The sequence below is a fragment of the Chroicocephalus ridibundus genome, chromosome 2, assembly GCF_963924245.1.
Source record: "Chroicocephalus ridibundus chromosome 2, bChrRid1.1, whole genome shotgun sequence".
Lineage (NCBI taxonomy): Eukaryota > Metazoa > Chordata > Aves > Charadriiformes > Laridae > Chroicocephalus > Chroicocephalus ridibundus.
The window spans coordinates 121,873,159-121,890,387 of record NC_086285.1 but is presented as its reverse complement, the minus strand read 5'-3'; the positions used below and the strand labels follow the sequence as shown (position 1 = coordinate 121,890,387).

The following is a 17,229-nucleotide window of genomic DNA, read 5'->3' as shown; positions in this document are numbered from 1 at the left end:
AACTGCAAACACATTCTGAGAAACATAAACTCCTCCAAGCCATAGGAGTAAACATGGCAGGCGAACTCTGGAAATTATTGATGCGAAGTTTCTTAATTACTCTATTTATCCCTGAGGCTCACATCGGCCCCGAGATATTGAGGGTACAGCCAGAGGAGCTTATAAAACATACAGAATATGAGATAATACTTGGTAGCTAAGTAATATAATCTTAGCTATTTAATTGCTGATTACTTTAAAAGACAGAAAGGGGAGTGGGAGAGAAACAGCATAAACTTATGAGAATTGCTGTAGGGAAATACATACAGAGGAAAAAAGAGAGACAGAAACACAACAGTAGAGAAAGAATATAAAGTAATAGTAAGGAGCACTTTTCTCAGGGACTAAGCATCCTCATAAACTTAAGCAAGTTCATAAAAACAGTATTCTGTCACTAAGCCCTGGGAAATGACCTGCAGCTTCATGGAGCTGAGGAACACATCCTAAATGTACGCAGAGGATTGAAGGCAAAGATTTAAAATGGAATTAGATGCTTTCCACAAAACACATTTGGCAGTGATGACTTTTTCCGGGGTTTTTTGTGGTTTTGTTTTGGTTTGTTTTTTCAGTTCCCTAACAGTTTGGGGGATGGTGGGGGGATAAACATAAAATTTGTTTTCCTGGTTCTTTCTTTCTTGATCATGTCCACAAAAATAGAGATATATGACTGGCGGGGGTGGGGGGAGGGGAATAGAATAAGGCTGGTTAGGTCTGGAAAATAAAGAAACTGGTGGAAACTGATCCTTCCCAAAGCGGAGACTAAGAAACAGTACAGACCTACTTTACTTATGAGGGGGATAAAAAAGTCCATGCTCTGACCCTAGTAGGAGTCCGGTAATTCACTGGGAAGCATCATTTTTAACATCATTGAGAACTCTTCTCATGGTGAAGGCCCTGGATTTTGTCTCCTATGTGTTTTCAAACATACCCCGCAACAGGACACAAAAGAAACCTGGCATGTAGAGCAAGCTCGAATGCACACTGTTCTGAGAAGGGACTAGGTAGTGTTTCTACCCTCTCATTGCTAGTTTCTCCAATTCTAAAAGAACCCTGAAGACGCTTTTGTCAGATATTCTTGTAGGTCTGCTTGCCTACAATAAAACAATCTCGTCTGCCAGGTTCTGCAGACATTTCACAAACGGCACAGCATTTACAAGACATAGCAAAGTGCACAACTCTTAAGAGCATCTGTGAATTAGTGTGTCTGTTTCAGTATAACATTGGAACAGGCTGCCGGGGGAAGTGGTTGAGTCACCATCCCTGGAGGTATTTAAAAGAGGGGTAGAGGTGGTGCTTAGGGACGTGGTTTAGTGGTGGTTTTGGCAGTTTTAGGTTAATGGTTGGATTCGATGGTCTTAAAGGTCCCTTCCAACCTACACGACTCTATGATTCTATAAAACAAAAGATATGAAAAATATACTAGGTGTACATTTTTACAGCAGAGTCCTCACAGACACATGTTTAAATCCCACCAGACTCAGAAGCCCCATCTCAAAAGAGGGACACAGGAATGCTTCCCAAATACAGAAAACCTTCTAGCCCTGACAACCCGTCAGAAGAGGACCTGGGTGCAAGTCTCCCTCTCTCCCTGGGAATGAAGCCCTGCCTTAGGACTGGAGCAGAACAAAGACGAGTTCTGCAGAGCTCACATATCCTATAACCAACATACTGCCAATGACAATTAGACACATTGAGCGCTTTCTCTCTAAATAATGAAATATGTATTGCTACAGTAAAAGAAAATGAAATGGAATCTCTAACAAAGGGCTTACAATCAGATTTACGAGATACAATAATCCATTTAGAGCTCAGAAAATTACATTCTAAGGGGAAAGAACAATAAACTAATAAAAAGTAGATTTACATACTTTCGCTATATTTCTAGCATTCAAAATAAGACATTAACTCAATTCATAACTGTATTATCATCTGTATGTCCTTAGAATGTAAAAGCATAAAAAATAACCACAGGGTTTTTCAGCTCAGAAATACAGGGCAGGAAGGCAAATCATCTAGATGCCACCTTGCTGGTCCAATACTGCAACCAGCCCAAACTTATTGACAATTCTTTCCTCAGAAAAACATTACCTCTTCTTAGTAAATCTACCTTTAAATAACAAGGTTTTGCTATCAGTCCCACGTGTCACATACTCTTTCTCCTTTTAGGAGGTTATTTCTCCATTAATGACAGCAACATATGAACATGGAAGGCAGAAAAGAAGCATGAATGAGTTTTGCCCAACCTATCATCTTTTCTGCTCATGGAACTCTTAAGATGTGATGTAAAGTAACTCAGCTCATGAGAGGATCGTGAGCCACAACTCATCGGTTCCAGCAGGGTACATGCAATTCTAATCATTTAAAGCTTGAAGGCATACAACTGACCATGTACTTAAATTTAGAAAGCATCTGAAAGGAAGAAGTAGCATCAAGGGGACTGATCGTCTTTATTATGCAACAGAGAGACAAACAGAAAATAAAATACTTTAATAGGAGAAAAAATAGAAGGTACAGTTCAAACATAATATACCATATTAAAACAATACACAATGCAATATGAACATGAAAACATTGTTAAACAGCAATCTTCTAGTAAAGATTGCATGTTTTGAGTACAAGCATCACCCATCACAAATACACAGCTTTTTGTGCATGTCTGCATTTCAGTGAGAAAGATCATGACCAGCAGCAGCATATTTAAATAGATTGTTTCATTTCCATTAAACGCTTACCTAGTGAATGTATTGGATGCATTCTCTTCATATTAAAAGTATAAAATCTTAAGCAAGGCAGCGCCTGCCAATACAGATTTTAACATATGCAAATAAAGAGGATAAACATTTTGCAAGGTTGGTTTTTTTTTTATATTGCATTTATACACATTTGTTGCTTTAAAAATGTGTATTCAAGTCTCTCAACATTTAAACATGACTAAAATGTTCAGCAACTATGCATCAAGTGACAACTAATTATTGCTATAGAAAAATTTGTTTCCCAGAGTTTTAAAATAGATGTAATTTCATTTGCAATTCTCAAGATATGTTCAAGTAATAGAAATATCTAGTTCCAGTGTCCATGAGGCATTCTGAATCTGTATTGGCTGTAGGCATTTATTGCCAGATCATATAAATATTTTATTGAATCTAAAAAAGTTAACCAAACTTACATATAACTATTAAAATCCTTAGGAAATGTATGCAGTAATAAAATCACCACGGTATGCATTTTTAGTTTAAAAAGCTAAAACTTTAGTATCAGGCTACCTTGAAATTCCTTTCTGTCAAAGTGCGCTATTTCATAGTCGGCTTTATAGAGGAACAGAGAAAGTAGAAAGTCCAAACAGCCTTTTCAGTGGAATCAGTGAACCACTCCAAATCAGTACGTGGTCACACAAGCACTAGAGCTGACAGACGAGTGAGAATACATGGGTAAGAGTACTGGGGGCAAACAGGGAAGTTGGAGTACAAGATTAAAGCGTGGCCTGCTGCCAAAATACTGTATTAAGCCAGTAACAAAATACAAGACACATTAAGTTGTTACAAAAAGGATATCACCTTTAGACATTTCTGAAATAGCCAACTTTCTCTGTATTTCAACCGGTTTTATGCCTTCAGTAATGTTTTATACTCTTAAAAACCAGAAGATAGAAATAGCAAGTTACAGTGTATAGTGTTTCAGTTCCAACATTCAACATATTAGAACTAAGATTCAGTTCCAAAACCCATTACATTGCAGAACAAGGCATTTCAGCCTTACTAGTTTTGGAATAGGAAATATCCCAATATTCAAAGAATAATCAAAACCTCTATTTGGAGAGCAAATGAGAGCCAGGGCACAAGAAGCAGATTGTACTTTGTCTGCACAACTGATATTATTACACATAGGTCACCAACTAGACTAAGGAAATTACTGGGGATGTTCTCCACCACATGTACAATACCCATTAAGAACAGTAGTTTGACAATGGGCTATGGCGACACAGGATGAAGAGTCAGTCCTAAAAGGTATACATTCAGAACAGTCTCTATTTAAACCTACAAAATATAAGCTGTGCAGCTTGCTTTCCCCTTCTCCCCATTATAGTATTAAATAAAAGATTTTAAAGTTCTTTTACAAATGGACTTTCCATGTAAATTCAAAATTGCATTATTGCGCTGTTTTCTCCGATTTTAATGATGGTCTTCCTGGGAATGTGGAAATCTAGAACAGGAGTTCTTAAAATATGTTGGTACTATTTAAGAGCAAGTTTTTCTTGTAACTGTTTTTTCAAAGGCTTTGAATGCAGGAGATGTCCAAGTTTTAAACAGTCTTACTAAAATAAACAATTTCATTTTTCTGAGTGTTGGTAGGTCTGAAGCCAATTAGTTCTTTAGTTACGCAGCCTTCCATGAAAGACAGAACAGACCAAAATTTGAATTCCAATTCAACAACTGAAGTTCTTAAAAAGCTCCAACAAAATGAAAAACTAGCTGGTCACAGTCATATACCAAAAAAGTATACCCTTTGCAAGTCATCTTGAATTGCTCAGGAAGTGTGTCAGGGCACCATCTTCCTTAGTAGTTGGGAGTACAGTGAAAACACCTCACCCATAACTTTAGTAAGCAAGCATCCTATTTCAGTTATGATCCAAAAGGGGAAAAAATAGATGTAATTATTCCTAGGCAATGGCATCATTCTTTCTCAATGAAAGGTGAAAAAAATCTGCTCTGCGTTGTTGATCTATAGAAAGCAAGTCTTTTTATTTCTTAAGTTGTTGTTATTTTCATTTACATAGTAATGGTAAAAAACAAATCACAACATCAAATAAAATTTTGTCCTTGGTCAGGAGGAGAAAAGCAAATTAGTATCTCATAGACACCTTAGCAGATGACAGCTGAACTTGAAGAAACTCAAACTCAGCACTGCAACAGAGCATCTTTGCATGTCTTTCTAAAGATACTACTTTCTAAGTTGGTTTTGGTGAATTAAAATATCTGACATTAATAAAAGAAACTGTAATTAACAGAGTAGTAAAAGTTAGAGAAAATCAGGACAACAGTGAGAAGTTCCAAAAAGGTCCCTAATTCCACAGGGACGGATCTCAGTAAAGGTGTGAAGTTTGATTTTCAGCAAAATCATTTATGAACAGTCCTTATGAGTGTGGAAAAAAGTTGAGCCTGAAAAGTGGTTACTGAATACCATTTGCATTAATATACACTTCAGATCACCAACAGCAACAATGTAATTTTTCTCTCGGATAATCAATAAGATGAAGAGGGGCGATACTTTAAAAGTTCACATGACAGGATTCTTGAACTGCGTTTTGGTATTGGGCTTCTTCATCAAGCTGAAGATTCTAAACAAAATGAAAACATCATCAAAATGGACAAATACTCAAGATATACCACAGTCCTTAGTTTAATCATTCATTTTCCACATTTCTACATAGGAATTGGCACCTAGATGAAGACTCTCCATCTTTATGTGTACTGGATGCTTGTTTACGTTACACAGTATCTTTTATTTAACCAAATACCAAGAGATACACAAGACAGGAGGAGAATCAGATGAGTGGGACAAGGCTCATTAAACAGAAGGGTCCATCTTCTCTCCCTGGCTCAATTACATTACAGAATAGCCAGCTCAGGAAAGCTGACTTGTGTCACACAGTTCTTGTAACAGGGCTTGCAACCAGCCATAACATCCTCCATTAATAAAAACAAAATGTGATCCCCAGACAACAGTAATCATAGATTGTTGAGAATATACTGCTTAAAATGAGAAAGCAAACATGTATCACAAGAGATGGATGGTAAGCCTGCTACTTTTGAAAAGCTATCTTCCAAGCTGCTAATATGTCAGAGTAACACACCTTTTTTGTGCAATTCTGGCAGCTTCCCCAAATCAGAATTCCAATCACCAGTTCTACATCCTCCAACATGCAAGATACACTGACGTTGAAGAACACAATCCCCTGTATCAGTCTCCTAGCTCTTCATGCCTTTGTCAGAGATCACTCAAAACAAAGAACAACATGCATCATCTTTGCCATCTCTAACCAGTAAGGCTGCCAATGCCCCAAATACTAAGCTCGTCCCACACAACGCTCAAGCAGTGTACCCCAAAGCCTGTCAAACTCCATAGAAACTACAACACAAACTCTCCAGCTCTCTGGTCCCATATGCAGAATTCAACTGGTTGGTTTGACTTAAGATCCACTCAGTGACTACATCTGTGTATGTAGTTCTGCATCTACTCAAAGGTCATTTACTCAAACTGAGCCTGAGAGAAGGCAACCAGAACAATGAACGATTTAATGACACATCTTTTTTACATTCCAGCCTCTCCCGCAACATACTGTAAGAGAGGCGGTAGCAGCGATACCCACTGGTCAAGCTACACTTGGAGTCCTGAGAATTATGATTTAGTGTTTTCTGCCATAAAAGATCAAAAATGACAATTAAACAGAGTAGCATCTATTTTATTTCCCCTAGAAGCAGCAGTAATAAACTGTTCTGGAGGAACAAATAGTTCAGATTGAGAACACTAAGCTAAAGACTTAAGTGATCAGTTTGGAGCAGGGCTTGACTGTTGACAACACCTATTCCCAGTAGCACTTTGTGTTGATAATGGAAAGTTTAAGAACAGACAGGCCTACTTCTGAGTTCTGTACAGAGCAGGAACATAGCATGTCCAGAGCACAAACAAGTTCGGTACAAAATTTTTATTTGGCATTTTTATTTAATGAAAAAAAGTTACCAGTTATTCCCCTACACATCAAAGAAGAAAAAGCTTACCACGAATTCTCCGTAGTCAAACCGATGTCTTAGATTTAGATGGCTAACAAGATTTCTAGTAACCTGGTTAGTATCTGCCCAAGGAAGTGATACACAAATAGGACAGATCTGAATTTGGAGGGGAAGGGGAAAGAGAGAGAATGAAAAAAAGTTATTGGTAATACAGAATGCATTAAAGACATGTTCTATAGGAATAACTAGTCTATTACTCATCCACTACCAAAATACAGTAAAGGTGTTCACATAAAATCAAAATTCTAAGCGTTCTTTTCCTCAACTGCATAACATTTAAAAAATACATTTCAACTTCCCAAATTTCTTAAGCGTTTCTCTTAGGAATGGGGGATTATCATGTCTGTCTGGCACTCTTTTTGTCAATTTCCATTGCTTAAAATTTAGAAAAGAAAGGGATTATTGCATCCTACTTATCGTTTGGGAGGATTTTCATACAAATGAGATCATCAAGTAAGCTGAAAGAAAAAAATAACACACCCTATACAGATGAAAAGGATAGAAACCCAAACAGATTTTCTCATTCCCTCCCTTTGATTACTTTTCAAGTAACTGTAGGTTTCACATGAAACAATAGTTACGTTATAAATGGGATTCCATAGAATTACTAAATGAAGAGAAGTAAGTATCAGGCTTAAAAACTGAGCTTGTTTCACATCAAGATAAGTAAGACAGCTAGGTCAGAAATGCCTTAGAACTGACGAGAAGCCAGACAAGGAACACTTTCAAATGAAATGTTTCTTAACTCCTCAAGTTAAATAATGCACGGCATTAAGTGTATTGTCTTCCTCAGATCACAGTGATCTTTACAGATATAGACTACCTACTGCACATTTAAAGTTGTTCACATAATTATAATGAAAGTAGCTTAAGCAGCATACATAAGCAACTCTACTTACTACAGGAACTATCTGATAAAGATGTCTATTATTACAGTGATCCAGCAAACGTTGTCTGGTAAAATTGGACTCCTGACATAGGGGGCATTTGAAGGTTGGATGTCCACTGTAAACAGAAACACACAGTATTAAACAGAAAAGAGAGTTTTAGAAGTAGTATTACAGAAAGCTTAATTCATCTGTTATCTTGTCATTATTTTCCCTTATTTTGATAACAAAAGAAACCCCCACCCTCACTGACATAATAGTGGATCTAATGGAGTTCCACTGCTATTTCCAAATTGCAATTTTAAAGGACATTTATTACTCGTATACCTAAATGCATTCTTCTGAGACTTGGACTTTAGAAAATTTTTGTTCCAATTGCAAATGCACCCTGTTCTTACTTACTGGTAACATCTTTTTAAAAGTTCAAATCCTTCAGTACAGTACTGAAAAAAACAAATTCTAACATATAGATACAAATGTAGAGAAACTACAGGGTGTTCTTTTTTAATACCACTTGTTGTAGGTGGTTGCGGGGTTTTTTTTTCAAGTTAGTAGAAGCTCGCACTCTGATTGTCTGATCTATTTTAATAGTAACTATAGAAAAATAAGCAGCCTACCTTGTTTCTCCTTGAAGTATTTGATTATTAGCCATCTCGCCATTATCAGATATTGCATCACTCCTGCTACTTTAAATGAAGAAAAAAAAAAAAACAATGAAAATTGAGATTATTTTACTCCACTATTAAATTTTTTAGAAGTTTAATAGTAACGGGAAAAAAAGATATATATGTATTTTTAAGTTCCGTGAATTTCAAGGCAAAATATGTAAGGGCACATATCTTAACTCTCACAACTTTTCCTTTGGATCAAGGTATGTCTTAGTATTTAGTTACCATGGTGACCCTTGGTGGAATACTACACAACTTTATAGGAAAGTGGTACATGAGACAACAGACATTTAGTCAACAAGAATGGTAATGCAGATTACAGCCAAGTAGCTCAACTGGCATTATGAACTACGTGAATGTAAAGAAAGGTAGCCCTTTTAAGTTTTTTGACTTATAACTATATAAATAGGTATTCAACTGCCATGTGCTTACACAAATAATTTACAACTTTCAACTAAGCAAGGCAAATTTTCTTATGCTGTGCACAAAATAAAGTCTTTCCTAAAGTAAGAGTGGCAGACAGGAACATTTTAGAAACAAAACTTGACCATAAGTGCATCTCTAGCTAAGCCAGAAGAAACTGCTCAGACATGCTGCTCATCCTAAGAGCGTGAATATTTACAGTCACAAATCTGGTCATGGTACATTTTTTATACTTCTGTAATATTGTAAGTACAAGTATTTTACTGTGGCATAGTCAATAAATAGTGATATAACAGTATCCAGACACTTTGGTGAAACATGGAATGGAATGGAATATTTGAATTGGAAGGGACCTACAACAATCCTCTAGTCCAGCTGCCTGAACAATTCAGGGCTGACCAAAAGTTAAGCCATATTATTAAGGGCATTGTCCAAATGCCTCTTAAACACTGACAGTCTTGGGGCATCGACCACCTCCCTAGAAAGCCTGTTCCAGTGTTTGACCATCCTCTCAGTAAAGAAATGCTTCCTAATGTCCAGTCTAAACTTCCCGCGGCACAGCTTTGAGCCATTCCAACATGTCCTGTCATTGGATACCAGGGAGAAGAGATCAGCACCTCCCTCTCCACTTGCCCTCCTCAGGAAGCTGTAGAGAGCAATGAGGTCACCCCTCAGCCTCCTTTTCTCCAAACTAGACAAGCTAAAGTCCTTAACTGCTTGTTTTGGGCCATGCCTTCCAGCCTTTTCACCAGCTTTGTTGACTTCCTGTGGACACACTCAAGGACCTTCACATCCTTCTTAAATTGTGAGGCCTGGAACTGCACACACAGTACTCAAGGTGATGCTGCACCAACGCCGAATACAGCAGGATAATCACCGCTTTTGACCAGCTGGTCATACTGTGTTCGATGCACCCCAGGATGCAGTTTGCCCTCATGGCTGCCAGGGCACACTGCTGGCTCATATTGAGCCTGCTGTCGACCAGCATCCCCAGATCCCTTTCTGCAGGGCTGCTCTACAGCCACTTCTCTCCCAGTTTATACTTGTGCTCGGCATTACTCTGTTCTAGGTACAGAATCCAGCATATCAACTTTTTAAATTTCATCCCAATGGTCCAATCTATCTAGATCCCTCTGCAAGGCCTCCCATCCCTCCAGAGAGTCAACAGCGCCTCCCAGTTTGGCACCATCAGCAAACTTGCTAATGGTGCATTTAACTCTTGCATCCATACCACCGATAAATATATTGAACAGGACTGGCCCTAGAACTGAAACCTGAGGTGGTGGTGACCACTGGTGACTGGTCACCAGCCAGATGTAGCTCCATTCACTACAACCCGTTGAGCTCTGCTCTTCAGCCAGTTCTTCACCCAGCACACCGTGAACCCGCTCATCCCACAGCTGGACAATTTGTCCAGCAGGACGCTGTGAGGGACAGTATCAAAAAACTTACTAAAATCCAGAAAAACTCTATCCACCTCCTTCCCTTCATCCACTAGGCAGATGCCCTTATCATAGAAGGATAACAAATTAGTTAAACAGGACTTTCCCTTCGTGAACCCATGCTGACTGTGCCTGATGACTGCATTATTCATTAAATGTCTTTCAATAGTACTCAGTATAATCGTCTCCGTAATTTTCCCAGGAACATTGCTGCAACTAGTTCTGCTAACAGCTTAAAGTTCCGCTTTCAATATATTGATGGGTTGAAAACCAAACACAGAGAAGTTCAGACTGCTAAAAATAGAAAATAGATGTCAAAATAAAGTAAATAAAGGACAGGCTATATATAATAAAGCTCTGTGAGACTAATATGTAAAACAGGTCTTCAAAAATAAGCAGAAATCCTCAACCAAACCAAATACATCAGCGAGAAGATATGAAAAAGGTTCTTTAGCTTTACTGCCTGAAAAACAAATGGTAAGTGGCATTTATATTTTATGGGGTGTAACATACTGGAGTTCCTTATACGTTTCATAAAAGATCAGTTCAAAATAAATTCAATCAGAAAGCAAAAGCTTGCACAGTAATATTTTGAAACAGGATACCCACTGAAACAGACTTAGGGAAGGGGGGGAGGTGGGGAATAAAAAGAGAAGAAAACTTCCCTGTGACTAAATATTACGAAATTTGTTACAAAGTAAACTGCTAAAATGCTGTCAAGGCAGTTAAAGTAAGCTGCAAATACTATATGCTTTTTAGGAGAGTCCCTAGAAGACATTCCAAACCATCACGTAGAAAGGTTTTCTTCTGTTTGCTAAGAGTAAAGAAAAAGACCTGGAAAAACTGTCATTTTCTGAAGCACTAAGTACGGACAATAATTATTGCAAAAAGAAGGCATGCCCTGGAAAAAAAATACTTTCCTTTGGGGGTGGGGGGAGAAGAAGATGCATTGTTATACATAAAACACCCTGATTACCTGTTCCCTGTTGAATCTTGGGAAATCTGTAAGTTTGGAATAATAGAAGAAACACCATATTCATCCTGATACTTCTTACACGTTTTATAATGCTGTCTCATCCACGAAAATCTAACCTGCAAATGAAATGCCAAATTATTGAAATTATACTAACCAATCCAGGGATAGAAGGAAGAGAAATTTCTGCCAACAGAAAGCAATGCATGCAGGGATTATTTAGACAACATATGCAGAAGAAACCAGAACTTGCGTCTCCCCTCTCAGCATGAACACTTTCTTCCCCAATGGGAGATCTTCGTTTCCTTTTTCCATAGAGCCTCTGTCACCCTGTGAGACTGGAAAACGTGCCTATTCCCCAAATCCCCCACAGCCAAGCAACTGAGAGTGCTCTCTCGGGCATAAAAGATGTGAGTAAACTCCATTTAACTGAAACAAAGTCACAGGAACTACACCTCCCAGATCCAGGATCAATGACTGATGAGCTACGACAGAGAGGGGCCGTGAGGATGGGATAAGCAATACTGCTCCTTCAGTCTTCTCTGGTTTGCTGTTACCTTGTGCAGAGCAAAGTCTTTTTGCATTACATGTGTTCTGAGAATACAGAACTTTTCTGAGAGGAAAAAAAAGGAAAAGAAGCAGGGGGAAGCCTATCCAGCTTAAATGCAAGGAAAGACAATGAGTTGCTCGGATTTGTCAGAAGGCCGCAGTGCTGGGCATGCCCTAAATCAGAATTTCAGGTCCAACAGCACTGTCAGAAAGTGCTTAACAGGTTTGGGGGCTGAACAAGATCACACCTCATGCACCTGTGCCTAAATTCTATTAGGGTTCTTCTGGAGATCCATTTGGTTCTTCCTTCCAGTTTACCAACTCACTATTGTTTCTTTCTCCCAGCTTTTCATCCTAATGAATCATGTGGAACAAAGCAAGTAACTCAGCTTTCCACTAGTGCTAATCTTCACATTGGGAGAACGAAGTCCCAGGTGAAATGAAACGAACACAAAGACAACTACCTGGATTTGATGCAATTTGATGTAAACAAAACGTGTAGCTGAAATCCTGCATCCATTTATACCAGAAGAGAGATTACTCTTGATTTCAGTGGGGGTCAAGATTTCACCCAATGTTCTGAAAATAATGACCCCTTTACAAAGGGAACAGAAGGAACATAGACTGATGGGGCAGGGGGAAATTACATATGATTTTATGTACACCAAGAGTAATCAACCCATATTTTTTGGTTTTAAATTAAATTTTACAGTAGCTGCTCTAAGCACTTTCATTTCCACAGTGAAAGTTTCTGAGCTTTGCCATGTATCTGCAACTTTCAGTTGTCTAAATTTTCTTTTGCCAGTTTTATAGCTATACCCAGTTTTCGCATTGTTTTGGAGAAAAACTGGCACTCGACTTAAAAAGTCCTTATAGACAATACAAGATCCTCTTTCAGTTTACATCTGTTAGACATATCTAGCAGGCACTCCATGCCTAGCATATGCACAAGCCATACAAAGCTAAATTCAAACTAATATAGGCTCTTTAGTTCCAAGACAAGAATGACACACAGTAAAATTGTGTCTTGGTAAAAAATAAGAACAATTTATCCAACTTTTTGTAAAGTTTTACTCTACCTGCTTCTCACAGCATCTACAGCCCCCAGAAGCTTTCTTCATACTGTTTTCAACATCTAGAGCCCTTTTGGGATACGTTCTTTCTTTTTTAGTCACGCTCCCCCGGCAGAGAGGACAATGTGTTCCACTTTCTCTGATAGCTGTCAAGAAGCACTTCCTGCAAAACCTAAATTGAAAAGTTACCACAAACACAGGTTAGCAAAGAGAAGAGAGTTAGATACTTTGTCCTTGAAGAGATCAGGGTGATTATTAGGGGTAAAAAATATATATATATATATATATATATCAGAATAATAGTCTACTGAGTAGAAATCTTTATATAATATATATATAATAAGCAAATAATACATAATAAGCAAAATGAAATAATGGTGCTTACAAAGAAGTATACGGAAATTAGGGGAACTTGGCAATGCACTTTAGGTAAAGATCTTACTACTTATTGACTAGTATTCCTGAACCGTATACTGGATTGATCATTAATGAGATATGAAATGGTGTAGCAGGCACGTGATACTGGAAAATCTTATCAGAGTAACTCCTGTTTATTGTCCTTAAGCGGAGCCAAAAATACTGCAAAGCTTAATTTAGTATGCGTCCCCAAAGACCTTAGTTCAACAGCTTTTGCCGTTCTCTCACTTTCTTTTCTCGCGTGCCAACTGCCAAAGCTATTTTGTTTTCCTTTTTCTACAAAGTAGCGCTTTGCAATCCAAAACTGCTCTGAAAAACGCCAAACAGATGAACTGAAGAGAGCCAGCAGCTAAGCTATGGTCCTTGTTTGAAAACGAAGAGGAAATTAAGAAGTTAAAAAAGGCGAGTTAGGTTAGGTGTGTGAGGCGTCTCCACCGGCTGTGGAACCCGGGCCACCACCGAGCAGACAGCCGGGGGCTTGCTCCAAGGGCCGCCCTTCCTGTCTGACCCCTCCTCATCGCTGGCTACAAAAGAAGGAGGCGAGGGAGGGCAGGCTGGGGCACCGCTTGGCATGCACCCCTCGAAGCCAGCTCTCGGTAGCGGCGGCGGGTCAGCCCCCGAGGTGACAACGAGCTCCGCGGTCCCCCGGTGCGGCCGGCTCCGGGCCGAGGGTCTGCGCCCTGGGGATGGGGCTGGGGGCAGAGAAGGGAAAGGCGGAGAACCGGCAGTAAAAGGCTTGTGAAGGGAGCCGGGGGGGGGGGGGGGGGGGGAGGTGGGGGTGGTACGGGAGGGCTCGGCGGGGAGGAATACCCACACGTGCTGGCAGTTCGCGGTCCTCACGGGCGTTTTGAACACCTCCTGGCAGACGGGACAGTAAAAATCATCCTCGCTGAAGCACGCCGCTGTCGCCGCGGCGGCTCCCTCGGCCATGGCAACACGTCAGGGCCTCTTCGTGCGGGAGCGGGGACCCGGAACGAGCCCCGCCCTGGCGAGACGACCTCCGCTCCGCTCCCCGCCGGACGCGGCAGCGGGGTGGAGGGAGCCGGGGGTGCGGGAGAAGATGGCGGGTGGGCACCTGGCGCCAGGTGGGAGGCCGAGGCTGCGGCGGAGGCGGTGGGGGAGCGGGCCCGGCCTGCGCGCCGCTCGCCCCGCCTCCCCGGCCCGGCTCCCCCCCTCCCCGGCCCGGCAAGCGCCCCCGCCCCGCGCTCTACCTGGCTGTGCCCGGGGAGGGAGGGAGCGAGCCGCGGCGGCGGCTACCGCCTCCTCCCAACGGGCCCAGCCGCAGCTCCGGCCGGGCTCCCGGTGGTACCCACGCCCCGCCGCCACCGCTCTCCCGGGGGTGGGCAGGGGCGGGACCGGGGCTTGGGTTTCCATGGCGATCGCCTGCCCGGCCCGCCGGGGGCTGCTATGACACGGCGGGGCGGCCTCCCTCCGCTCCGCCCTGCCCTGCCCGGGAGGCTTTCCCGCTCCGCCTACCCGCTCTCCGCCGGCCCCACCACCCTCCTGGGCCCCGCCGGCGCCGCGCACCTCCCCTTCCGCGGGCGCCTGGGGCCTGCGGGCGCCGCCGGGAAGGGCCGAGGGCCCGGCGGCGGCTGTGGGGGCGGCTCGCTGTGGCGGCAGGCGGTGCCGCCCCTCAGCTTATGTCCACCGGGGCCGGTCCCCGGCCCAAGGCTCCGGCCTTACATCGGAGGAAAACCTTTTTGACCATTCTCTGAGGAGAAACGGGTCCTTGGCCTTCATTTTCCCCATCTCCTCGGGACTGCGGCTGCCTCTCCCATAGCTAGATGTTCAGAGGAGATCGCTAGGTTGGGGGGGAGACCTGTGGTTCCCCTGCGCCTTCCAGCGTTTCAAAACTCTTCATGCTTCAGACCGTCCGTCAGAGCTGCTGCTTGTTATGGGCAGCAAGAGTCAATGCCCTGGCCACCATCCGGGCTCCTGGTTTGGAAGGGAGAGAGGCAACTGCAGGCAACAAAGCTGAAGCTCGGGTCTCTCCCTTCATGTGAGGGGCAAACCACCTTGTGATTCTGTGAAAGATGCTGGCTCTGTTTTCTTATTCAGGATCTATCGTAATTACTATTAACTAAAAATGCTCGTGTCTTCCTAAGCAAAATCCAACGACTGCCCTAAATACTTTCTTTTTAGACCACATGGAGGCAAAATTTGAATGCCTCGAAATACCAGGAGATCTGCAATGCTGAAGGGAAGCACATCCGAAGCGATGGGCTCAATGTCAGAGTTAAGTCGCCTTACTGCCCATGCTCATGCCATGCCCATGCTTCAGATGAGGAGAAAATCTTGTGGAAACCTCTGTGGGCAGGGATCTCCCAGGAGAGGACAGGCCTGGGATTTGAGGCATTGTGGTAAGATGTCCTCTTGTAACTGTGGCTGTGCTAGCTCGGGAGGTTACTGCTCCCCTGTGCTCATCACTGCTCTGTTAGAGGCTGCTAAGGGTTATCTGAGCTGGCAAAAAAGCTCTACTATTTAAAGTGATTAACTGATTATCTCCTTCCTTGAAATGAAGTAGGAAGCCAGGCCAGTAGATCTGAGTAGGCATGACGGGCAATGAGCGGCGGTTGGTGGCAGTAACCTCTTCAACAGTGCAAGTACAGCCAGAAGATGACACAGAACTACACCTTCAGTGATAAATAGTCTGCAGAATGCTTCTTGTGTGGTTTTGTGTCAGTTAGGACTATACCGCAGGTATATAGCCAGCTTCAGGTGTGCCCTATCCACGCTGTGGTGGTACATTAAAAGGAATAATTACAGAAACCTCAGTTCAGATGTTATCACGCTGTCATCTTGTGTCTCTCATTGGGAGGAAGGCAGCACGGCCTTCAGCCTCAGCACAGGAGAGGCTGGCAAAGATGGGCTTCCAAGTCTTTTCAGTCGTCTTGTATGACTTCATCAAAGCACATCCTTATGCCTCAATTTCTCAATCTGTAAAAAGGGAGCAGTTTTTAATCACCGAATAAGGTTGCTGTGAAGTTAAATTAATTACTGCAGGTAAAGAGGGTTACGTCCTTTGAAGGTGTTAAACAAAAGCAAAGATTTATTACTAAAGGAACACGATAGGTCCATTTGAACTTTGTTCAGGAGACCGCAGTATTTTTCGATTAGTAGCTTTTGGCAGGGGGAGAAATTGCACAGATGACCTCAGGGAAGTAAACTACAGGAAGGTGTGTGTGAAGGCATTCGTGCTCTTGCTAACGTTATTGTAAATCTTGATCCTTTAATAAAGCTGTGACCTTGGAGTTGACAACTAGTACTCCACGGAGCAATATATAGCATGGCACCAGCCTTGTAAATCTTATGTAGTTTTTGCCATTGACGTAGACAACATGTAAAGAGAAATTGGGCAGCTGAAGTTTATGAAACACATTTATTTGAAGGAAAGCATTTTAAATCAGACTTTTTAGATTAAATGAAACCAATGGCCCTGCCAACTTTTTATTCCTCGTGTTAAAATGTGCTTCTGAAATGAAATCTCAACAGTGAAAACTTGTAGAACTGCTCATAAAATTTTGCCACTTGCAGGGGGCAGCTGCCACCGAAGAGGTACATTTTAGATCACCTTTGCGCAGCTGTTGCACAACTCTGTACGGCTACTTTTTGTACTATTATTTTGGTTGCTTCCTTGACAATGCTGCTGCAAGAACAGCACATCTCCTTGCCAACGTGAAAAGGACAGGGATTTGTCCTGTGGGAGTGGTCAAAGATGGATATGAGGAGAAGGGGAAACGGAGAAAGCCATGTAACTGCAGGGGGAATCGAAAGGTGCCATATGCAAGGGGAAGGACATCTTTTGCTCTTGCCGGGTGTGTCCGTATCACTACCGGCAAAGAACAATTGCAGACACAGATAAAACCAAGGACAACACTCCTACAGTGGTAGCTTATTTCATACATATAAAAAGTTCTCTATACATTTTTTAGATGTGCAGGAAGCCATAAATTCGATAACTTTTCCCCTA

At 41.8% G+C, this 17,229-nt stretch overlaps 1 protein-coding gene across 2 annotated transcripts; it reads right to left on the bottom strand.

Annotated features, from left to right (window-relative positions):
* Nucleotides 1–2,467: 2,467 nt before the first annotated feature.
* RNF138 (ring finger protein 138) lies at nt 2,468–14,631 on the bottom strand. 2 transcript variants are annotated; one of them, XM_063326781.1, is made up of 7 exons: nt 14,074–14,631; nt 12,849–13,014; nt 11,224–11,339; nt 8,332–8,397; nt 7,727–7,832; nt 6,816–6,923; nt 2,468–5,374 (listed from the first exon to the last, which is right to left on the bottom strand). In XM_063326781.1, the coding sequence occupies exons 1-7, from the start codon at nt 14,187–14,189 to the stop codon at nt 5,306–5,308; spliced, it is 747 nt and encodes a 248-aa protein (XP_063182851.1). In that variant the 5' UTR covers nt 14,190–14,631; the 3' UTR covers nt 2,468–5,305. The 2 variants fall into 2 exon arrangements, with proteins under 2 accessions (XP_063182851.1, XP_063182850.1); XM_063326780.1 differs by having other exon boundaries at nt 8,332–8,400; nt 14,074–14,628.
* Between the last annotated feature and the right edge of the window lie 2,598 nt (nt 14,632–17,229).